This window comes from Hypomesus transpacificus, unplaced genomic scaffold (genome assembly GCF_021917145.1).
Source record: "Hypomesus transpacificus isolate Combined female unplaced genomic scaffold, fHypTra1 scaffold_186, whole genome shotgun sequence".
NCBI lineage: Eukaryota > Metazoa > Chordata > Actinopteri > Osmeriformes > Osmeridae > Hypomesus > Hypomesus transpacificus.
In genome coordinates this window covers 165,511-189,280 of record NW_025813735.1, presented here as the reverse complement: position 1 = coordinate 189,280, position 23,770 = coordinate 165,511, and the positions used below count along the sequence as shown (strand labels likewise).

The following is a 23,770-nucleotide window of genomic DNA, read 5'->3' as shown; positions in this document are numbered from 1 at the left end:
CAACAGACGACCTGACAATGTACCATAATGATGGTCACTGGTTTCCGGAAATATGATGGTTGTTATGTTTATTATTGTTTTTGTTGAGTTTGTCATGTGTTTCTCATTCAGTAACTAAGTAGTGAGCGATCAGAAACCAACGAAACCAAATAATAAGTTGCAAATGATTTTATATCTAAATATTTAATATAAATGATTCTTTATAAACTAGCTAACAGGAAAGTTGTGATTTATTTCTTCCCCATGAGATGCTGTTTGGTGTTCTGCTCAGGCCTCAGGAGGATGATGAAACACTTGGGAGCGAACAGGCAGAAGAGCAGGCCGTAACTGGAGGCCAGGATGGCAAAGGTCTCCACTGCGTCGGCGTACTTCCCGGGAGAGCTGACGTACGCCGGAATGAACGACACCCACACGGCGCAGAAGATCAGCATGCTGAAGGTGATGAACTTGGCCTCGTTGAAGTTGCCGGGCAGCTTGCGGGCCAGGAAGGCCAAGACGAAGCACAGGCAGGCCAGGAGGCTGATGTATCCCAGAACGCACCAGAACGCCAGGCTGGAGCCCACGCTGCATTCTAGAATGATCTTGGAGCTTTGGTACTGGGAGTTCCTGGAGGGGAAGGGAGGGGCGTCTGTGAGCCAGGCTGTACAGATGACCACCTGGACCAGGGTGCAGCTGAAGATGATGACCCTCTGCTGCCTGGGCCCCAGCCACCTCATGATGTTGTTCCCGGGCCTGGTGGAGGTGAAGGCAGCCAGGACCACCAGGGTCTTGCCCAGGATGCAGGAGATGCAGAGGGAGAAGGTGATGCTGAAGGCCGTGTGACGCAGCATGCAGGACCAGGAAGTGGGCTCCCCCACAAAGACCAGCGCACACAGGAAGCAGAGAGTCAGGGAGATCAGGATGAAGAAACTCAGCTCTGAGTTGTTGATACGGACGATGGGGGTGTTCCTGTTGTGGAGGAAGACCCCCAGGACAGCTATGGTCAGACAGGCTCCCACTACGGCGATCACCGTCAGAGACAAGCCCATGGCGTCATGGGACAGGAACTCCACTGTCTTGGGGATGCACCTGGTGCCATCGTCGTTCGACCAGAAGTCCTCAGGACAAACAGTGCACTCTATAGAATCTGGAAAGTTGGATATAAAGGGAGAACGAGAGACAGAATAAGAGAAAACAAAAAGAGAAAATGAGAAATAAACAATACACTTCCTGAAATCTAAAATAATTTCAATCATTTCATAAATTCGGGAAAACTTTAATCTCTAAACTGTACAGTAGCTATCAGTCCTGGCCTCTGTGTCGCTGGTTCACCTGTCTGATTACTGATCTTGGCGCTGTCACATGGTACACAGTCAAAGCAGCACAGTGGCTCCCCATGACGGACAGCCTTCCTGGATCCTGGAGCACAGCTGGAGCTGCACACAGACACCACTGCCTGGGACAGGGACACCAGGTCAACACCAACCACGCTGTGTGAGGAATCTATGGACATTGTTTCTATAGGACACAGGCGTTATCCTACCAATGAATAAATACAATTTAAAAAAAAGAAAACACAAACACATTTAACATTTATATTTTTAGCGACATGTTTCATTTCTGATTTATTTCTTTATGGTGTCACTTAAGTATCTATTCATTTATTTCTGCATTCAATTATATACTTATTGATGTATTTATATATTTAGTTTTGTCCATTAATTTAAAGACCTTCATAACCATGGACAGGATTCCTGTGCCTGAAAGTTCACCAGCAGAGTAGTGTTTCAGACACAAGAGGGCAGTGCTAAAGCAAAATCTTAATGAGACGTCGTTTATGTGATTTGAGGTGACTCATTAGTTTTTGTATCTTTGGAATCACAATGTAATTAAACTTTCTTACTTAGTGGTAATTTGATGAGTGTTATGCCAGGATCTGGGTGAATACTCGATTCTGGCTGCAGTGTCCATTATCCGGTGATATACAGACACCTACTAAGTCGCTCTGGATAAGAGCGTCTACTAAATGACTAGTTGCAGCAAATCGGTCTGTTCACCCTTCAAAATAATTGCGCTGGCTACATAGTATGAGCCTGTACCATGTGTCTGAAATAAGTAACCATAAGAACAGGGACGCAGTCAAAGCCTCCATTTACAATTTTGAAAGACTTTAACACATGGACATATGTCTATGCTTTAACAAGCTAACATGTCAATACAACAATGAGTGACTTAAATATTTCTTTTAAACTATTTGCAAAATGTTACTTTTCTGAATTTACTGTGTCTGTGTCACAACCGCTCATCTCACATCCCATTCGCTATTCACCTCGCTAGTCAATCTACTTCAGGCAGGCTGCGGCTAACACGACAGCAGCCGCGACTCCACACATGGCCGATTATTTTATTCGTAAAAATCTTCATTTGTTTTGGGAACAATGACATGGCTGGATAGCTGGCTAGTCTTGTTAATCATACTGTCAAATTATAATTACTGTTTAGAGAATATGTCAACTTTGATGCAATCATCTCACAACCATTTGCTATTCAACTCGCTTCGCAGGCTGCGGCCGTAGCCTAGACTAGCACTAGGCTATAATGGCCGAAAGCTATTTTATTCGTGAAAATCTTGACATTGATTTGGGGACAATGACATAGCTGGCCAGCTAGATAGTATTTTTGTCAAACATACTGTAAAATTATATTTACTTTTTGTCAACCGTACACAATGTTATTGCCTTTAAATGTTGCTAGCATAACGTTAGCTTTCAGGCTAATAGCTCAGGCAAAAGAAAGCAGGTGTTGGTTCTATGTATCCTGGCTCTGCCCTCCTACGTACTTCCGCTCGATTTTCATTTGCTTCTGTACTGCGTCTGGGCTTGAAGTATATTGGTCAGATGTCTCAGGTAAACTTTTTACCGGTCCAATCAGCGAACAGAGGGAGTGGCTGAGAACGATGACATTGATGTTGTGCACTAGTTTGAGTTGTAGTTCCGTAATGGCGGCAGCTAAAAGATGTGAGCAAAGACATTCAATCCGTTCTGGCAACGCTGCCGAATATGCAGAAGTTAAAGCCGGAGCAAGAACAATCTTTGATCCCCACAGGGTTCGTTTGATTTTCCAGCTAGCTCCGTTAGTGGTGAAGGAGTTGGCTAAGGCGAACGCTAGCGATGGGTTATGGCAGATCCAGAGTGGCTCTGGGCAGACCCAATAGTTTTAAACTTCAACAGAGTATCCGCCTTCAAGGAAGTTAAAGCTTGTCAATGGAGCAAGCCCAGACTCTCTGTACAAATTAAATGTACGAGAGTCCCGTTAGGACCAGGCTAGGTTCTATGACCTGAGTGGACTAGAAATATCAGAGTTAGCTAACATAAAAAAACTTTTGATTTCTATTGCAAAACGCCTGGAAACATAAATTAATGTTTGTAAAAAGACAAATGTTGGCAAGTGACCATGGTATAAGCGGGATAATGCCCGACAAGGTGTACAATATCCAGACCCCCACCCCTCGCCCTTCGGCTTGAGGCAACGGCCCCGGTGGATGTTGGTGGTATTGAATTTCCGATTTGCTACCTGACTCGTCCGGTCGTTTATATTTTATTAACTCCAGTCAACATATCTAAAACGATCTCCCCCAATAATTTTTGTTAGATTCTCAAACCTGTCTGATACTACTAGCTTTTTTATAGAATAATTTTTCCAGATTTTAGCTGAATTTGAAAACTATCCGAAATGGGTAAACTAGCCCCCCATGTATTTGCTTACATACAAAAAAAAGCCTGGAAACGTGTTCACGGATACGAGCACATAAGGAAACATTAGCAAATTGCTGATTTACCTGAGCTGAATGAGAACAAGGAGAAAGGATTTGATCATCTACAATTGCCTGCCTTTATTGTGGCACGTTTTACAAATGGTTGCACACATACATGACGGTTGTTTGTAGAGTTTATTTCCGTTATTTTAAAGCAGATTTAACAATTTTGTAATGAATGTTATTATGCTCATGGCATGACAAACGTAATTATAGCATAATATGATTAGTTATGATATTGTGGCATGTTACGGCGTCATTATAGATTGTTGACATCTGGAGCTAAGACGAAGATGAATAAATCATGTCTGATAACCACAATATTGTTATGGTCGTTATACTGTTATAACTTTATGTCAGTTAACACCACAATAATGGCATTAACAATAACTGTAAGTTAGTAATAGTAGGCAACACTCATCATCATTATAATAGTAACATAGGCTTAATTTAGCTTGTTTTGCCGAGCTTGAACAACGACGGGGCCAGATATTCAAGTTTACAGTTTCTTTAATCCGAAACAATATTTAAGCAGTCATACTAAAACACGAAGCAAAAAGAACAACGTATCGGACTTTTACCACATTCTGCAAGTTTTATGCAATGCCTTAGCTCCAGCTCACATGCTCGCGAGTGTTTGTCACGAAGTACGACGTGTACAGCTAGTTGCAAGAGTTTCGGGGCTAGGAACTAGCTTCTGCGCAAGACCGGACGAGTCAGTCTGGAAAGATGGCGCGGTCCATTTAGCATTTTTAGCTATTATCATTTTGTAAATGAAAATAAATGGTAGGCTAATTGTAGCTAGCTCTCAAGTCTTCTCACGGTGTGTTTCAGGTGTTGCCTAGCACCCAATTAGTTTTGATAAAAAGCAGACAACAGGGTTCTGCTAAAATGGCTTTAATTCCAACACAAATAACGACTCTTTTAGAAAGTTAACAATTTATTTGTCGCTGTTGATGTCTTCAGTATCGTCTGGACAGTAAACTCATCTGACTCCTCGATATCGCTCATTTTGAAGATGACGTCAGACGAGGGCAATAATAATCCGTATCAGACCGCGGACCGGCGATGACGTCAATATGCGGCTGGCATGACTACTCATTAGCCAATCAGAGCGCTCGTACTGTCGTTGCCATATAATAACACCTGATAATGGACGATGCGGAGGCGTGAACCGTCCGACCCACAGCGGACATTATTGACTTATTCACTCAACGTTCAAACCACAAACTTGATATCCTGTCAGGAAACACCAAAGAGAGAAACCTACACTTTTGCTCAGACTTATATCCAACTGCCTGTACAGAACTTGACCAGCTGGCATCTGATGCGAGTAAACACACAGTGACAGCAGCTTGCCTGGTTCTGATGCCCCGCCCACACTATTGCCTCCTCCTGGATCACCAGCTCCTTCCCAGAATCCTTTGTTCCGTCAAACAGGCCGACCTTCACAAACTGGGGGTTTCCATCAGGGTTCCTCTGCCAGTTCATCAGGTCATAGGAGGGGATGGAGCCTCCTTTCAGGTCAAAGTTCACCTCCTCTCCAGATGCATTAAAGGACACTTCCTGGAGATAGTGCTGAAGCTGGCACAATGACAAGAGCACAAAAGGAAAAAGGGCAAGTTTAACTGAAATCTTGGATTACATAGTCCTCAGGGAGTATCAGATATCACAGGGAGGGTTAGTGTGAGGTGATTGGCTGTGTTTGTGTATCACTTTGATCGTTTGAGGACTTTTTACCAAAACGCATTTCAACATGCTTTCACAATGCTTACATTTCAAGGGTAATGTAACATGTAATACAATGCAGAAACTAGTAGTTTCGTAGTGCTTTACACGGTCCAGGGCATACATACAAAACAAAAATAGTTTTTAAACCAGGAACTGTTTCATCGGCAGAGAATTGACTTCATATGAGTAGTTTTCCCACAGATACCTGCCAGGGGTGAATGTTGCTGCTGAGAGCACAGGACTGGTTGAGGAAGGGCCCTGCACCAGGCTGGCAGCTGAGGAGGTTGTGGAGAGAGTGGGCGATGGCATACACAGCCTTGTACACGTTATACGACACTCTGGGCCCAGAAAAGTCCATGTAGGCAGACTGTTGCTCCAGGAGAACCTCCTTACCTGTGCAGAGGGGCAGAGGGGCAGTGGAGGGGGGCAGAGGGGTGGTGGAGGGGAGCAGGGAAGGGAAGGGGTCACAGCCATACAGCTCTCCCCAGAGCTCCCTCACCAGGGGGTTGGAGGGGTATGTCTGGGGGTTCACCTTCCGCACAAACTCCCCAAGCCCTGGGACCTTCCCCTCGCGGAGCGCAAAGCCCACCGTTCCATCCAGGAAGGGGAAGGACTCCGCCAGAACCTTGGCGCTGACCCACGCCTCGCTGGCCACCCACTGGAGCCCCAGGATCTTCTGCTTCTCAAACTCCTGTAGGAAGGGGTACAACTCCCCCTCGACCGAGAACACCACCACTACACGTGCCGAGGAGGTCCGCATCACCTCCAGGATCTGCAGCACCCGCTCACGGCTGTAATCTTTGGGGATCATCTCGCTGTAGGCCAGGCAGACGTCAGTGCCCTGGATCTCCCTCCGCAGGCCCTGCAGGGCGAAGCGCCCGTAGTCGTGGTCCTCCAGGACCACCCCGATCCACCGCCAGCCGAAGTGCTGCAGCAGGCGAACCAGGGCCTTCACCTGGTAGTCGTCGTTGGGAACCATGCGGAAGAAGTTTGGGAACTCCTTCCTATTGCTGAGGCAGGAGCAGGTGGAGAAGTAGCTTATCTGGAGGGCAGAAACACATGGATGTTGGGTAAATAAATAGAGTGCCTGTTCGTAAGGCAAACTCTTCAAAGTGTCATAATCTCTTTGTCAAAACTAAAGATAGTTCTAGGCACTTCCTCGAGTAAATGTGACAACGTAACACGTTAACGTTAAAGAGCAGGAACATTCTCCAGGAACTAAACACAAAATACAAACTGATAATGTCTAACAATTACAGGTACACAACATTTTATTTAAAAATTGTCTCTAACATTTACAGGAAGTAAAACGTATCAACACACTCCTGTTCACCAACCAGAACTCACCATGGGGATTCTGAACGGCTGCAGAGTTCTGGACACGACGATGGACTGTGAAGAACCAGACTCCCCGACCAGCGCCAGCAGACGTCCGGTACCAGAACACAGGGGGCTGTTCTCCTCCCCTGGTCCGTTCAGCGAAGATAGAGCCGCCCTGAGGGCCGTGTTGGGCGTGGAACACGAGTCGAAGATCTTGTACCCCAGAGTGTGGTTGGGCAGAAACTCCTGGTTCTGGTTGATCTGCTCCACGGCCAGCCTCAGGGTCTGAGCCCAGCGGAACGCTCTGGGGTCAAACCTGCTCGCGTGCAGGCGAACACACACACACATATCGGGATTAAGGTGTAAGCAGAGCGACCAGCACCTGGTGAAACAGTTCAGATCAATAAAGGGTCATGAGACTGTGAACGGCATAAGCTTCCCTCCAGGAAATTAAAACACACTGTCTGACAGCTTTAACACATTAACAATATGACCAGACCATCCTCACTTTCCCCACAGCATTCCACACACTAACGACAATATGTTATCAATAGGACCCAGACCAGAACCACTCTTCCTATAGTATTTGAACCCCAGCATTTCCCCATCTTGGTCTGTTGGGCACAGTGTGTCCTCACAGATCTAACAAGGCGACACTTGTTAGAGACGTTGACATTACCGGTAAACTACAGAAACATGATATCACTGTACAGGCCTCTTGTCAGAGCATGGGAAAGAACAAACACACAGGATTAAGACTTTCTGAAAGACAACTCCCACCATGAGAGAAAAACAAAGAACACAAAAGGATCTTGATCCTAACAGTCCAGATGGTCTCACCCATGGCACTGGGCCTTCTGGGGCACGGAGGTGTAGTTTGTGATGGGCAGCTCCACCCGGTAGTGGAGGGGGAAAATCCCCCCGATCATCAAGTCTCCAGCAGCCTGGAAGCCCGGCAGCTGGAACGCCCCGTGGGTGGAGCAGGGTGGTGGGGTCGAGGGCTGGGTGGTGCTGCCTGGAAGAGGTGAGGCAGAGACGGAGGACAGGAGGAGACACCACGGCAACAGAGGCATCCTGGCTGGTGGTACCTGTGATGCACACAGGTGTGTTGTGGTGTAGATGTGATGCACACTCAGTTGTGTTGTGGTGTAGACCCCTGGCAGGTGTCAGGTGATACCTGTGATGTACACTCGGAACAGAAGATATTCTGTCTTCCCAGATTGGTTGGAAGTGACCTGGCGCTGGGAGGAGAGCGGTTTTATACCCTTGGCTTTCGTCATCGTCTGTAAGTACTGTTTGGTGACACCCTGGGTTGTGCGTCAGGAACAGACTCTGAACAGTCAGGAACTCTTAACCCTCTCTAATGAAATGATTTTTGAGTGGTTAATGAACACAGAGGGGATGTTTCATTAACCACATTACATGAATGATCTGTTGACAGAAAATATCAACCGATTGTTGAACTTGTAAAAATGATATTGTTCAAATATGGGGAAAAGACAAAGACAAAAAATGTCATGGGATGTCCTTACATTTTAAGATTACTAAAGGACAAACTGTCACATCCCGCCCCACTCCCTAGGTCAATGGTCTTCAACCCTGGTCCTCAGGGACCCCCTGCCCATTCAGAAGACTAGGCAGGGAATAGCACGAGGTACAAAGACAACCTAGCAATAAACTAGCTTCTGAATCCAGTAAAACCTTTTTGTGAATATTCTGAGTTGTGCTTTTGAGTCCACCACCTATCGTCATTACACAAACACAACTGACATTACAGGGTGTTATCACTGGAAACATCTGACTGCGGGTAGTCATTTCGCAGTTTTAGCTAGCTAGCACCTGGACAACATATTAACAATATGTGTAAATATGGAATATTTAATTATATTCTACAGTTGCCTGTTGTGACACAATAGCTATCATGAGTTTAACTCTCTCTATGATGACGTCAGCATTTGCTGGGCAGGTCCACTGATTTCCTGGACCCACAATATAAAGAAAGGGGCTGTGGTAGACAGACAGACTTACTTGCTTTCCTCTCTGTAGCGTTAAGCCTGGTAGTTCAGTCCACCTTTACAACAGGCACAGGCACATCCTACACAGAAGAACAGGCACAGCCACATCCTACATAGAAAAAAAGAAACACAGAAAGATTTTTTTTTTCAACTCACACAATCACAGATTAGCTATCCTTGAGTAGAGGCTCAGTAAGCATGACGTGCCTGGGAGCCAAGCTCTTGGTGCTGGGTGTTGGTCTCCTGGTGGGCCAGCTGTGCTCCGTGGTTTCCCAGGACGGGTGCTCCTTCCTGGGCTTGGAGGAGACAGGCAGCCTCTACGAGGATGGAGATCTGGTCATCGGAGGCTTGTTTCCTCTCCACAACAGTCCCGTCTCTCCTCTTCTTTCCTTTCAATGGAAACCCCAACCGCACACTTATAAGTAGTAAGTAGAGAGGAGAGGTTAGGTTAATTGTGTGCAGTTTAGTACGGGAAAGTGTGAATTCTGTTTTGTAGTCGTTCACCCAGCCAGACAGACTGTCACATCCACACCCAGTGAGCCTTGCGAACGTTAGAATTCTCTACTAAGTGTATGTGTCCGTGTTTGTGTTCCAGCTTCAGTCAGCGAGCCCTGCGCTGGATGCAGACCATGGCGTTCGCCGTGAGAGAGATCAACCAGCGCGAAGACCTGCTCCCTCAGCTGAAACTGGGCTTCCACATCAGGGACAGCTGTGACGACGTGCACACATCCCTCCAGGAGGCCCTGCTCCTGGTCAACGGCAAGCCAGAGACAGCCAGGGCTTCTGGGGGTGCCGAACTGCCTGACTCGGATCCTAGTCCTGGTCCCGGTCCAGGGACCGGACAGGAGCTTGGATGTTCAGCTGCACGCAAGGCTCGGTCACCTGTCATCATAGGCGACGCTGGTTCTGGAGTCTCCATGGCCTTGTTAAGAACTCTAGGCTCCTTCAACATCCCCCTGGTGAGACCGGAGAGGACAGGTGTTACACTGCTATGCTCTGCTTACTGGGATGAAATGTTTATGGAAATAGGATTTGTCTGGAAGATGAACATGGTCATAATAAGAGTAGTAATGTATCTCCAACTTGTTGTTGTGACAGAGCTACTGTTTAGTTCTAGTAACAGACTGTTTTTTGTAGGGGTGCTGTGTGGTCTGTCGGTTAAACTGTTCTTCTCCTGCCTCTCCGTCTCCAGGTTCCCCTCCCTCAGCCTCCAGGTCACCCCAACCTTGCGTCTCTGCCTCCTGGTGTCCCTAACCCTGCCTTTCTGCCTCCTGGTGTCCATAACCTTGCCTCTCTGCCTCCTGGTGTCTCTAACTCTACCTCTCTGCCTCCTGATCTCTCCAACTCTACCTCTCTGCCTCCTGGTGTCCCTAACCTTGCTTCTATGCCTCCTGGTGTCTCTAACTCTACCTCTCTGCCTCCTGATGTCCCTAACCTTGCCTCTCTGCCTCCAGGTGTCCCTTAACCTGCCTCTGCCTCCTGGTGTCCCTAACTCTGCCTCTCTGCCTCCAGGTGAGCTACTTTGCCTCCTGCAGCTGTCTGAGCGACCAGAGCAAGTTCCCCACGTTCATGCGGACGATGCCGAGCGACGCCTTTCAGATCCGGGCACTGGCACGCCTGGTGCACTACTTCGGCTGGACCTGGGTGGGCGTGATTGGGGTGGAGTCCGCCTACGCACGCTTTGCCATCCAGCTGTTCCTCCAGGCAGCCGAGCAGTTTGGTGTGTGTCCCGCCTACGTCCACTTCTATCCTGTGGTGCTGACAGACAGGCCGTTGGATGAGCTGGTGCACGTCATACAGGTACGCATTTAAATAATAAAAAAAACATGATTTTATTTAGCTTCTGCTGTATCTCTGCTGTGCGTCTGCGTCGCATCCAGGGCTCCTCCTCCAGGGTCATCCTGAACTTCTCTGGCGAGCCAGAGCTCGCCTCCATCCTAAGAGAGATGCGACGCCGCAACATCACCGGACTGCAGTGGGTCGCCAGCGAGGCTTGGGCCACCGCCAAGTCCCTCTGGGGAGAGTTTGGGGACATGCTGAAGGGAACCCTGGGTTTTGGGATCCACAAGGCGGACGTTATCCCCGGGCTGGGAGATCACCTGACCCGGCTGGACGCGGCCAGCGCATGCCAGTCCCCCTTCCTGACGGAGCTATGGCAGGAGATGTTTGACTGTTGGTTAAACGGGTCCTCCAACACACACTCTCACACAGAGTCGAACACGAACAGGAAGCCATGCCGTGGGACAGAGAGGTTATCAGACGTCTACTCTGCCTACTCTGACGTGACTGACCTCAGGGTGTCGTACAACGTCTACAAGGCTGTTTACCTCATCGCCCACGCCCTGCATGACATGGGGAACTGCATTAGGGGGCAAGGTCCCTTCATCAATGGGACCTGTGGGGACCTGAAGGATTTCAAACCATGGCAGGTGTGTGTGTGGATGAGTGTGTGTGTGTGTGTGAGTGTGACTTCAGGCTACCTTTAACTTAGGTATCCCTACGACTCCTGGTTAGGTCCACTGTTAAGTTCCAGACTATTGTCCTCAAATCAATATTTGACATAAAACAGTTTCATGTAGGACATTGTGTCTCTCCCTTAGTTGCTGCACTACATGAGGAGGGTGAAGTTCTCCACTCTGGGGGAGGAGGTCAGATTCGATGACAACGGCGACCCCATAGCCTCCTACGACCTCATGAACTGGCACAAGGGTCCAGATGGCTCCCTGCGATTGGTTAAAGTGGGCTTCTATAACGCCTTATTGGTTGATGAGCAGGAACTGGTCATAAATGACTCCGCTATTCAGTGGCCCGTCGGCCAACAGGTGTGTGGTGGTTCAAGGAGGGGTTTGAAACTGCGTTTGCTCATCAGGCTGGTACTTGTAGTCCTGCTCACACTTGTCACACTGCAGGTCAATGTGCCTGCTGCTGTTTATAAACTACAGGACACACTGAGGCTACTACTAAAACTCACACATTGAAAACAACATGCAACAAGGATACCGCTGCCTTCAAGGAAGATAGTTCATGTGGGTTTCTGGTTCACATAAGATGAGCCATTTAATGTTTTGTTGAAGTATAATCATCAAAAAGGTTGATTGGAACAACAGCCATTTTTCGTGATAATGTTTTAAGGTGTCGAGTGTCAGACATAGGTCACAGTGTCCAAGGTTATGAGCTTATGTGAAGATACCTGCTAGATGGTTGCTGTACAGCTTAGCTGTCCCATGAGTCTTAGTGGTTGACCTTTAACCCTCAGGCAGCTCGCTCAGTGTGCAGTGAGAGCTGCCCTCCTGGCACCCGATTGGCCAACAGGAAGGGGCAGCCAGTCTGCTGCTTCGACTGCATCCCCTGTTCTGACGGGGAGGTCAGCAACCACACCGGTGAGGGCTAAATTCATAATGCATGATTATAAACACTGTATAGAATCAGGTTTTAGGAAATCCAACCATTTAATTTTTAGAAATAGATACTTTATTAATAAATAATGAGTAAAAAATAGTATTATAAATGTATTATTATGTACTTTAATGTCGTCAGTGGCTTGTTGGTAAATGAGAGCAATACAAACTATCCAATTTCTCCCGATTCGTTTCCAGATTCCTTAAACTGCATCCAGTGCTCAGAGAACAGCTGGCCCAACGCAGGCAGGGACGACTGTGTCCCCAAGACGATGGACTTCCTGTCCTACCACGAGCCCATGGGCGTGGTCCTGTGCTCCGTGTCTCTGCTAGGAGCCGGCTCCTCCCTGTCTGTGCTGGCCGTGTTCCTCAGCCACAGACACACCCCCGTTGTCCGCGGCAACAACATGGAGCTCAGCTTCCTGCTCCTACTCTTCCTCTGCATCTGCTTCCTTATTGGTCTCCTGTTCATTGGTGAGCCCTCTGATTGGCTGTGCCGCGTGCGGTACCCAGCGTTTGGGATCAGTTTTGCCCTCTGCATTTCATGCCTCCTGGCCAAGACTGCTGTGGTGTTGATCGCCTTCAGGGCCACCCTGCCAGGAAGTGATGTCATGAAGTGGTTTGGCCCCACCCAGCAGAAAGCCAGTGTTCTGGTGTGCACTGCCATCCAGGTACAGTCTGCCTCACTAGTGGTTCTGCTTTCAAAGAAAAGTAGCAATACTGAGGTGGAAAAGTACTTGTTCTCCTCCTGAACCTCAAATCCTTAACCTGATAATCTGTTAAACTGTACACTGTAAGGGGTTAGGGATAGAGGGAAGTTCATACACATCAACCTCACTTAGAATCATGCTTCCAGTGGCAAAAAAGTGCCACAATACACCAAATAATCACTCAGTAGAATTCCGGATTTTTTTTACCTGAATAATCGCAGAAAAATAACTAAAAACATCGGTAGATTTTTAGTTTTGGCCTGCTGGTAACCTAACGACACATAACTATGACAGTAAACCTCTGGACTGATCAAAGTGCATCTCTCCTCTCCCCAGGGACTGATCTGTATAATCTGGCTCCTCACCAACCCCCCGCACGCCAACCGCAACACCGCCTACCTCGGTGCCGTCATCATACTGGAGTGTGCCGTGGGGTCGGAGATCGGCTTCTGGTGCGTTCTGGGATACATTGGCCTGCTGGCCTCCCTCTGCCTCCTTCTGGCCTTCCTGGCCAGGAAACTCCCGGACAACTTCAACGAGGCCAAGCTCATCACCTTCAGCATGCTGATCTTCTTCGCCGTGTGGGTCACGTTCATCCCTGTGTACGTGAGCACGGCTGGGAAGTACACGGTGGCTGTTCACATCTTCGCCATCCTGGCCTCCACCTTCGGCCTTCTCATGTGTATTTTTGCCCCCAAGTGCTACGTTGTCATGCTGGAACCGGAGAAAAACAACAGGAAACAGATGATGCGGAAGTAACCATCATGTAATGCCGGATGCTGCACAGTGCCAGCTAATGTTACTGTAGCAACTGATACAACCAATGTTATTGTAACAAGTGATACTGTTGCAACTATGTTGTAACAAGTGATGTTACTGTAAGAACTGTCTCTATAAATATTATGACTGACCCGTTTGACCTGAGAGCATGCTTGACTTGATCTTGTAAGATGACAATAGGATAATATCAACTGTTTACATAATTAACCCTTTTTCTTTCTCTTAAAATTTTGATTTTCACTTTCCCTTCAAGGCTTCCGTAAATTTATATCCTAAAAAGTGAAGATGTATTTTTAAATAAAACCAAACAGTGAAGTTATGATGAGTGATTTATTACAGTCAGCGTGGCAGTGAACAAGACTTTAAGCAAACTGACACCAAAAGCAGCAACATGAAGTCATAACACTGTAACATAGATCAGCCTACATGACCATACAGACGTCGAGGCTGTATGACCTATTTTGAGCTCTAAATCACTTTCCTTGGAGGGATTTTACACATCATATGTTTCTTAGTATTGTGCTCTGGTTTCATAAAAATAATGGAAAAAAAACCTGTGTACAACGATGGACACTACTCGCCCTAAACGGGCGCCATCTTGGCTACGTAGCAGGAAAGGAGGAGCCCTTTCGGCAGCTTTTTCCATTTGAGTGGAGAAGCGCGTTCATTTTGGCAGGTTTTGCGGGTGTGGCGAGCAGATTTGCGTCCGTCACTTCCACCAAGTGTTTAAAGTAAGTGTTCCATTTGAGGCAGCACTTATCGGCGACGGAGTGCAATGAATATGCTCACAGACGACGTGGTGGATGGCGTGGGTGATAGCGTACACCGCCTTGCACACTGTTATGCCTTACCTTTAAATGTAAGCCGCGCTTGTTTCTAGTGCACCCTGCTGGCCAGTGGTTTATTTACCAGGCAGTTTTTTTTGTTTCAGTTGGAAGTTCGCCTCACGTAACATACAGATCGAGTTCCGAAGCTATGTTGCTTTGCCGTGCGTAAGCATTGCTTGTGAGTATTGTGTTTCATTTTAATTTCATCCTAAAATACAAACGTAGGCTCTATCAAACATTAATTGTGTTTTTTCTAAGTCACTTTTCTGTGCTGTTGTCGATAAGCAGCACAGCCGATATTGCCTGTTTAACGGCTAACGAAGCATTTTTGTATGGTGTAGGCCTACGTTTCCTACTTAAAATGTTAATTTAGTAGCATCTTCTGATATACCATGTCATTGTGTTTTGTTTGCTTATATACAACCCATATTTTGATTGAATTCTGTATTTTTTACAGTTTCACGCCTTTATAATTTTGCTCACCGAACTGAATAAATCTGGAGCTAGAAGGCAAATATCTGACTCCGTGTCGTCAGTGACACTAGCAGTTTGGCTGTCTGTTTAATTCTGGTTACATAGCCTACAGCTTAAGGAGGACAGTACAGTGAAAAAGCAAGTGACCATCTGGTTATTTAACATCGTTGGGACTCAACCTAAATTACACGATGGAAGAAAGCAGGCTAGCTCAAGATCTTCCTCAACGGCTAGCGCAGCTGCAAGGGCCCGTGCTGGGGCATAAGCAGCACGTGCACGCACCTCATTTGCTGAAAAGGAAGTTAAGCTAAACATGGAAAAGGCTAAACTGGATGCTGAACTAGGAGCATTGACGCTGCATAGAGAAGCGGACGCAGACTGTACAACACCATGTCTGAATGCTTTTTTAAGGCAGAAGAGTAAGGTATGAATCAACGACTTTATGAAGTTATGTTTGATGTTGCAGATGTGACAGTTTTGTTGCACTGTAATTTAGATATAATTTGGTGTGCTTTGCCTTCGGCAAGGGCTCAACCAGTGGCAGAACCAGACTTTTAAATATGGGGTGGCCAAGGGGTGGCCAGGGCTACTTCAGGGGGTCCACAGACCAAGACTGAAAATGTGTGTGTAACCTTAGCCTGGGATCTAAGCAGTGTCAATTATTCATATGATTGCTGATGAGAAATAGAAATTCAAATTCACTTAAGCCTGAGTTCTACAGTGTGGCCTAGTATTGTTCACTAGGGTTACTTTAATCAACCAGGTTAGAGGTTAGATCCTTCTTTTACATTAAAACATAACTATTAGTGTATACTCACACAAGAACACTCATGAAACAACAACCAACATTTTAAAGTGAGGTTTAATTGGAAAAAAAAACGTTTGTGTAGGCTTACATGTGTGGCCTAGAAAACACACTGTTGTTGTTTTAAAAGTGTGCTATATAAATGAAAATGAAAAAAAGAAATTTAATCAACTACACCACAGTGGGAACTGCGCTGTTAGCTACTAGGTAGTGCTAAGTGCTAAACAAAAACAGAGACATTTCCCTTATCTGAATCTGTTATGGAACCAAATTGCCAATATGCATCTTTTTCTATGGCTCTGCGGCCCAGCAACTCAACTTTCATAAAATTTTGTTCAGGAAGCCTCGACCCCAATGATAAACCTTAAAACGATAACTGTAATATGATGCTCTAGTCTTCCGTAGCTGGCGCTGTATCAGACGCTGGCGTAGTGATTTGTGACTGACTGGTGAACTGTGGAAATATCCTCAATGAAAAAATGCGCTGCCAGATGTGAAAAGAAACGCTTCTTTTAACAAGATAAATTAAATGTCAATCAGCATCCAATTGCTAGGAATAGCAAATTACATTTTGGGGTGGCACCTGGGGTGGCCAGTCTGATATCAGGGGGGTCCAGTGCCACCCCGACCACCCCTCTGGCTCCGCTACTGGGCACAACCTTTGTTCTCTCACATATTATTATTATTTTTATTATTTTCCCACCCCTAAGGATCAGTCAATATTTGGACTACATAGACAAGGTTGGTGTCAAAAGTTTCATCTTGCTAGCTATTGAGTTGCTTGTATTTTTATTTACGTTCCGTTGCACAGTTTAAGAGGTTACAACGTTTTTGTGGCAAAACGTGTCTTCTGTCAACGAAGCGTACTCTGTGCTAGCCTACGTCACTACGTCAGCACACTTAAGCAACGACGCATGGATAAAACGTATTAGAGATGTTCTAGCACGCAAGTTGGAGCTTGGATGATGAGTGAAAAATACCACCCCCAAAAATTCCCAACCATTGGACTCTGTTGAGAAAGCGATTTCGAGTGGAACTGCCATCTCAGATTTTTGATTTAGGTTGTGAAAGTTTTTGTAATTTGAGCGAGTGCGGGTCGCCCGTGAGACCGCCTAGTCTTTCGGCGGCAGCCATGCTAGAAAGCATCTCATAGTAGTATTTTCGTAATTTTATAGTTTAATTTTACACGAAAGAACAGAAAGAGGGAAATGTTGTGAGTATATGACTATTGTGAAGACAGCCAGGTGGTGAGATTTTAATGTAGGTTGCTGTAAAAAAAGAATGCGAAGACAGCCAGCGGGTCAGCATATTTTTGTGATTTGTGTAAAATTTGGAATTTGAGTGAGACGGCGTCTTGTTTTGACGTTAGCCTCAGAGTCAGACTCGGCTCGCCCACTGGCAGCGTGTAGTAGTAGGCTACTGTCTTCAATGCCACAGCTATGGCTAAACTCTAGCTTGGCTCTAGTAAACTGCTTTTGAATGAGTCATGTCCCCCTAAATTAATGTCAAACTTATTTACGTTTTGGTGGGCATATTTTCAGTTAGCAGACGGTACTGTTTTAATCGCAATTCCATCTGAAATACTGCCAGTGACAACGTTGTTACAGTAGCTTGTTTCAAAGGGGGTTCGCTTGTTTCTAAGGGCTTGTTTCAAAGGGTGTTCTTAATGAAATATGCAAAATGAGTTGGCTAAATGCTTGAAAATATCACTAGAATAGAAAACAGACCCGCCTACAACCGACGCAAGCAAGCACACCCTACAATTTCCCCAGAAATTGTACCCTCTCTAGTTTTTGTTGTCTTGTGCCTGGAGGATGAGACGTTTATTCATACTGCTGGGAAATACAGACAGTTTTGTGGCTCAATCCTGGGAACTCTGACTAAGAAGCACGACCACAAGCCTGCTATGCCAACGAAAAGCTAACTTTTCACCGTGGACTGTATTTATACCTGAGGAGTGAGTAAAACCAATTCACATTGGTTACAAATACACAACAAGAAACACAAAAATCCCTAACCTATTTTATTTCTTTGAGGCAGTTTACAATGAAAGTCAGTTCATATACTTCATATTTAAAGATTACATCTGAAATAACATTTACTAATACATTTCAAATAAATTATTAGAACTTTAAATAGTTTTCCCTTTGTTTACGTACTAAACTAGCTAACAAGACAGTTGTGATTTATTTCTTCCCCATGAGATGCTGTTTGGTGTTCTGCTCAGGCCTCAGGAGGATGATGAAACACTTGGGAGGGAACAGGCAGAAGAGCAGGCCGTAACTGGAGGCCAGGATGGCAAAGGTCTCCACTGCGTCAGCGTACTTCCCGGGAGAGCTGACGTACGCCGGGATGAACGATACCCACACAGCGCAGAAGATCAGCATGCTGAAGGTGATGAACTTGGCCTCGTTGAAGTTGCCGGGCAGCTTGCGGGCCAGGAAGGCCAAGACGAAGCACAGGCAGGCCAGGAGGCTGATGTATCCCAGAACGCACCAGAATGCCAGGCTGGAGCCCACGCTGCATTCTAGAATGATCTTGGAGCTTTGGTACTGGGAGTTCCTGGAGGGGAAGGGAGGGGCGTCTTTGAGCCAGACTGTACAGATGATCACCTGGACCAGGGTGCAGCTGAAGATGATGACCCTCTGCTGCCTGGGCCCCAGCCACCTCATGATGTTGTTACCGGGCCTTGTGGAGGTGAAGGCAGCCAGGACCACCAGGGTCTTGCCCAGGATGCAGGAAATGCAGAGGGAGAAGGTGATGCTGAAGGCCGTCTGACGCAGCATGCAGGACCAGGAAGTGGGCTCCCCCACAAAGACCAGCGCACACAGGAAGCAGGGAGTCAGGGAGATCAGGATGAAGAAACTCAGCTCTGAGTTGTTGATGCGGACAATGGGGGTGTTTCTGTTGTGGAGGAAGACCCCCAGGACAGTTATGGTCAGACAGGCTCCCACTACGGCGATCACCGTCAGAGACAAGCCCATGGCGTCGTGGGACAGGAACTCCACTGTCTTGGGGATGCACCTGGTGCCATCGTCGTTCGACCAGAAGTCCTCAGGACAAACAGTGCACTCTATAGAATCTAGAGAGAGAGAGAGAGAACAAAAAGGAGAAATGAGAATGAAATAATTTGCTTTATGAAATCTAATACAATTTCAATAATTTCATAAATTCGGCAAAACTTCAGGTTCACCTGTCTGATTACTGATCTTGCCGCTGTCACATGGTACACAGTCAAAGCAGCACAGAGGCTCCCCATGACGGACAGCCTTCCTGGATCCTGGAGCACAGCTGGAGCTGCACACAGACACCACTGCCTGGGACAGGGACACCACAACAGTAGCTCCTGAACACAACACAAACTCAGGAATACCGCACAGATGTCACAAACCCACTCGAAGCTTTCTACAGTGAAGGGGATACTGTGGTGGGATGGGGGAGGGCTGGTAGCAGCTCAGTGGTTAGAGGGTTTGACTGCAGATTGAGAGATCGCAGGTTGAAATTCCCTTCCCTATGTCTGCTATATTAATACATTATCATTACAATTATTCAGTACTGTGTATATTATAAAGACTTAAATTAATCACAACTACCATCATTAGTATTGCATCATTATCTTTCTTAGTTGTTATGTATACTATTATATAACATTTGTATTATGTATATTATACATTATCCTTCCTCTAGCATATTTACTAGAGCCCAACCGATTTATCGGTGGGCCGATATTATTGGCCGATATTAGGCATTTTCCAAACTATCGTTATTGGCATTTATAATGGCCAATAAATCAATATTGAAAAAAATAAAAATGGCCGAAACACCCTTCAACCATGTTAAGAGTGTTGGCAAGCAATAGTTTGTCCAACAGTGAGCACTCTACAACGTCCCTGTTGGCAACACTCGTGTTTAGAACCCCATAAACAACCAGCTGATCCAGCCAGAGTCGGGTGGCTGTGGAGAATTAGGGAATTCTGTTTGTTTTGTTACGCGTTTCTGGATTTTGTATTAATTAATTTTTTATATATATATAGGCCGATATATCGGAATATCGTATTTTTAAATCACCAAATATTTTTATCGATATCGGCCTTAAAAATCCTTTATCAGTCGGGCTCAAATAATAAATATTATGAGTGACATGTTAGGTGTCTGAGCCATCAGGCCAAACCCTAAAAGAAGCTCCTCTTCCTGATTCCCCTGACTCACCTCCACCTGACCCTACAGAACTTGGCCAGCTGGCATCTGATGCAGGTAAACACACAGTGACAGCAGCTTGCCTGGCTCTGATGCCCCGCCCACACTATCGCCTCCTCCTGGATCACCAGCTCCTTCCCAGAATCCTTTGTTCCGTCGAACAGGCCGACGTTGACAAACTCGATCTTCCCATCGCTGCCCCTCTGCCAGTTGAGGATGTCATAGTACGGAATGGAATCCCCTTTCAGGTCAAAGTTCACCTGCTGGTTCGAAATGGAGAAGGCGACTTCTTGGAGATAGTGCTGGAGCTTAAGAAAAATATGAATAAAAGATAAATAAATAACAGTGTAGTCTGTTACTATGAAATAGTCTATTGCATGCATGCTCAAACAGACGTCAGCCTTTGTAAATACAGACTGTTCCTTGACTCTAACCACCGAAATACGCTTACATCGCTATGGATGTAAGCGTCTGCTAAACAACAACAACGTCCATGTGCTGTGCAGGGCGAAAGGCCTACCTGCCAGGGGTGAATGTTGCTGCTGAGAGCACATGACTGGTTGAGGAAGGGCCCTGCACCAGGCTGGCAGCTGAGGAGGTTGTGGAGAGAGTGGGCGATGGCGTACACAGCCTTGTACACGTTATAGGCCACCCTGGGACTGGAGGTGTTCATGTAGGCAGAGTGCTGCTCCAGGAGAACTTCCTGTCCTGTGCAGAGGGGGAGCGAGGAGAAGGAGGAAGAGGGGGTGCAGCCGTAGAGAGCCTCCCACAGCTCTGTCACCAGGGGGTTGGAGGGGTATCTCTGGGGGTTCACCTCACGCAGGTAGCCCTCCAGGCCGGGGATGGAGCCTTGCCGGATGCCGAAGCCTATGGTGCCCCCCAGATAGGGGTAGTACTCGCTGGCCGTGAAGACGGAGGCTGTGACCCAGGCCTCGCTGGCCACCCACTGGATCCCTGTGATATTCTGCTCCATGTAGTCCCTGAGGAAGGGAGTCATCTCCCCCTCAGCCGAAAACACCACCACCACCCTGGCTCTGGAGGTACGCATGACCTGGCGGGGGGGGTGTAGATGGGGAGGAGAAGGGGGAGAAGGGGGGTGGGTGGGGAGGAGGGAAGGAAGAGGAGAAAGAGGGGGTAAGAAGGGACAGGAGGGGAGATAGATGGGGAGGAAGAAGGGGAGAGGGAGGATAAGGTAGCAGTAACAAAACCGCAACAGAAAATAGACAAACAACTGATCTTGGAGCAGGAACCTGCCCAGGAGTTCAGAGCCCTGTCCCCTGGAGCAGGAACAGAGTCCAGAGCCCTGTCCCCTGGAGCAGGAACAGAATCCAGAGCCCTGTCCCCTGGGCTCCTCCCCAGCCGTCCCTCCCAGCAGGTGTGTGCGAGCATGTCCACCTGCATGATCTCCAGGGCCTTGTCTCTGTCATACAGCAGGGGGATCGTCTCCTGGTAGGCCACGCACACCTCTGTGTCGCTCAGCTCCCTCAGAAGGCCCTGCAGGGCAAAGCGTCCGTACGCACGGTTGCCCCGCACCACCCCCACCCACCTCCACCCCAAACGCACCAGCAGCTGGGCAATGGCTTTCACCTGGAGACACAAACACAGTCATATTTGCACGCATACACACACATGCAGGCAGGGGCATTGCAACAATAGACATAACAACAATGTTGTGACTGCTACATTTAGTCATTTAGCAGACGCTCTTATCCAGAGCGACTTACAGTAAGTAGAGGGACACTCCCCCGAGGCAAGTAGGGTGAAGTGCCTTGCCCAAGGACACAACGTCATTTGGCTACGGCTGCGAATCGAACCGGCAACCTTATGAATAATAGCCTGATTCCCTCACCGCTCAGCCATCTGACTCCCTGCTGCTATGCAGTTACATGGTAGTTTTGTGACCTTAATGTAAAGCTTTGACCGACCATTCGTTGTATATGGAACCAGGACAAAAAGACAGTTTGAGGCCAACAAGAATCATTCAAATCTGTTCTCTCAGAAGCACATTAAGCTTCCGCACAGAGATCATAATAAAACAAACAACACAAAGAATAATAACAAGAATAACAATAACCTTCATGACAAATAAGTAAAATTCGACTGATATTGGATTCTCTGGAGACATCCAGTGACTAGGTTATGAAGCCCCCCCTCACCTGGTAGACCCCCTCACCTGGTAGACCCCCTCACCTGGTAGCCCCCCTCACCTGGTAGCCCTCCTCACCTAGTAGCCCCCCTCACCTGGTAGCCCCCCTCACCTGGTAGTCATCGTTGGGGATGACTCTGAAGAACGTGGGGTACTTCCTCCTGTCGCTGAGGCACGCACACGATGAGAAGTAGCTGATCTGAGGAGAGACGCCACAGTTACAGGTCCAGCACTGCCACACACGACAGGGTACAAAGGTCAGGAGGCACAAACAAGTTCTTTCCTATCGCTACATTTAATTATCAAATAATTACTCATTCAAAATGTATCTTGATAATTCTCCCCTTCTTACTGCATTAAAGAATTAAAGTCATAATTTGACCTAAACTTGAACCTTAGTCTTAACAAAGGTTTTGTTAAAACACCTTTGTGAAATTCGTCCATAGAATGATACAGAACTGAAGTTGCCTTTTGTTAGAACAGTCTTGAGAAGTTAGGATAGGACTCCTTTGAACACCTTCTTTATTATTATGTTTGTTATTAGAAAATGTCGTCCAAGGTCATCTTTAGTTAAAACAGTCTTTAGATGTTTAGGTTAGAACCCCTTTTGATCTCCTTCGTTAGAACCTTGCTTTCCAGAACCCTACCATGGGGATTCTGAAAGGCTCCAGGATTCCAGACACCACGATGGACTGAGCGGAGCCGGATTCTCCCACCACGGCCAGGAGAGAGGCTCCAGAGCAGGTAGAGGGCTGGGCCTGGCTGGGGCCGTTCAGCACGGCCAGGGCAGCCCTCTGGCCTGTCAGAGGATAGGCACACGAGTCAAAGATCTTGTACCCCAGCGTGTGGTTGGGCAGAAACTCCTGGTTCTGGTTGATCTGCTCCACGGCCAGCCTCAGGGTCTGAGCCCAGCGGAACGCTCTGGGGTCAAACCTGCTCACATGCATGTGCACACACACACACACATACAGACACACATATACAGACACACACACAAACAGAAACATTTGAAGATGACATATTAAAATCCCTACAGTGGCAGTAGTAAAAAATAAATTACAAAAAAGTCACAATCAACGAGTCAGAAAGCTCTGTGTCGTTCCCAGCTTCCCTCAGCAAGGGAGCCCAGGCTGCAGACTCACCCAGCCTCCCCACTCACCCGTTACACCTGATGGCTGCAGGTTTGTAGGTGTAGTTAAGGCCAGGCATCTCCTGGTTGTAGTGCAGGGGAAAGATCCCTCCAATCACAAAGTCTCCCTCAGCCACAAACCCTGGCGCAAAGTCATTCTGCAGAGAGCACACAGAGGCTGGGGCCGAGGCCGGGGGAGAGGCCGTGGGGAACGGGGGAGAGGCAGACGTTTGGGTGAGGAAGGAGACCAGGCAGGGGGCCAGGAGACACCACACTAAGAGGAGAGTCATCCTCACACACGCCTCACACACACCTCACCCCCCAACTGACACACGGAAAGTCCTGAGAGGCTTTATAGATCCAATTGTGCTTTCTGCATCTCATTACCGCCGAAGGAAGGAGATTGGTTGCTACTTTACTGGACACGTGCTGTTGTTAGGATACG

At 47.2% G+C, this 23,770-nt stretch overlaps 3 protein-coding genes across 3 annotated transcripts; 1 reads left to right on the top strand and 2 right to left on the bottom strand.

Annotated features, from left to right (window-relative positions):
• Nucleotides 1-230: 230 nt before the first annotated feature.
• LOC124489214 (extracellular calcium-sensing receptor-like) lies at nt 231-8,124 on the bottom strand. The gene is made up of 8 exons (XM_047051901.1): nt 8,022-8,124; nt 7,685-7,859; nt 6,872-7,160; nt 6,043-6,566; nt 5,730-5,958; nt 5,177-5,377; nt 1,312-1,435; nt 231-1,126 (listed from the first exon to the last, which is right to left on the bottom strand). Exons 1-8 carry the CDS (start codon nt 8,122-8,124, stop codon nt 231-233), a joined length of 2,541 nt encoding a protein of 846 aa, XP_046907857.1.
• Nucleotides 8,125-9,057: 933 nt separating this feature from the next.
• LOC124489220 (extracellular calcium-sensing receptor-like) lies at nt 9,058-13,726 on the top strand. The gene is made up of 8 exons (XM_047051908.1): nt 9,058-9,281; nt 9,455-9,818; nt 10,372-10,659; nt 10,740-11,288; nt 11,460-11,681; nt 12,116-12,239; nt 12,456-12,928; nt 13,304-13,726. Exons 1-8 carry the CDS (start codon nt 9,058-9,060, stop codon nt 13,724-13,726), a joined length of 2,667 nt encoding a protein of 888 aa, XP_046907864.1.
• A 4,313-nt stretch (nt 13,727-18,039) lies between these two features.
• On the bottom strand, nt 18,040-23,615 carry LOC124489213 (extracellular calcium-sensing receptor-like). Its single transcript, XM_047051900.1, has 8 exons — nt 23,356-23,615; nt 22,844-23,129; nt 22,309-22,395; nt 21,446-21,637; nt 20,571-21,101; nt 20,158-20,358; nt 19,047-19,170; nt 18,040-18,935 (listed from the first exon to the last, which is right to left on the bottom strand). Exons 1-8 carry the CDS (start codon nt 23,613-23,615, stop codon nt 18,040-18,042), a joined length of 2,577 nt encoding a protein of 858 aa, XP_046907856.1.
• Between the last annotated feature and the right edge of the window lie 155 nt (nt 23,616-23,770).

Bases quoted from the DNA above. Each gene is read 5' to 3' on its own strand.
- LOC124489214 (XM_047051901.1), bottom strand. From the start codon at position 8,124: ATGACGAAAGCCAAGGGTATAAAACCGCTCTCCTCCCAGCGCCAGGTC. The intron at 5,959-6,042 runs ATACCCCTCCAA...CCCCTCCACCAC, and splicing joins CGGAAGGTGAACCCCCAGAC to CCCTCTGCCCCCCTCCACTG. The intron at 1,436-5,176 runs GTGTGGGCGGGG...TCCCTGTCCCAG, and splicing joins TGATCCAGGAGGAGGCAATA to GCAGTGGTGTCTGTGTGCAG.
- LOC124489220 (XM_047051908.1), top strand. From the start codon at position 9,058: ATGACGTGCCTGGGAGCCAAGCTCTTGGTGCTGGGTGTTGGTCTCCTG. The intron at 10,660-10,739 runs GTACGCATTTAA...CGTCGCATCCAG, and splicing joins AGCTGGTGCACGTCATACAG to GGCTCCTCCTCCAGGGTCAT. The intron at 11,289-11,459 runs GTGTGTGTGTGG...TCTCTCCCTTAG, and splicing joins AGGATTTCAAACCATGGCAG to TTGCTGCACTACATGAGGAG.
- LOC124489213 (XM_047051900.1), bottom strand. From the start codon at position 23,615: ATGACTCTCCTCTTAGTGTGGTGTCTCCTGGCCCCCTGCCTGGTCTCC. The intron at 19,171-20,157 runs GTGTGGGCGGGG...TCCCTGTCCCAG, and splicing joins TGATCCAGGAGGAGGCGATA to GCAGTGGTGTCTGTGTGCAG. The intron at 18,936-19,046 runs GTGAACCTGAAG...CTCTCTCTCTAG, and splicing joins CAAGATCAGTAATCAGACAG to ATTCTATAGAGTGCACTGTT.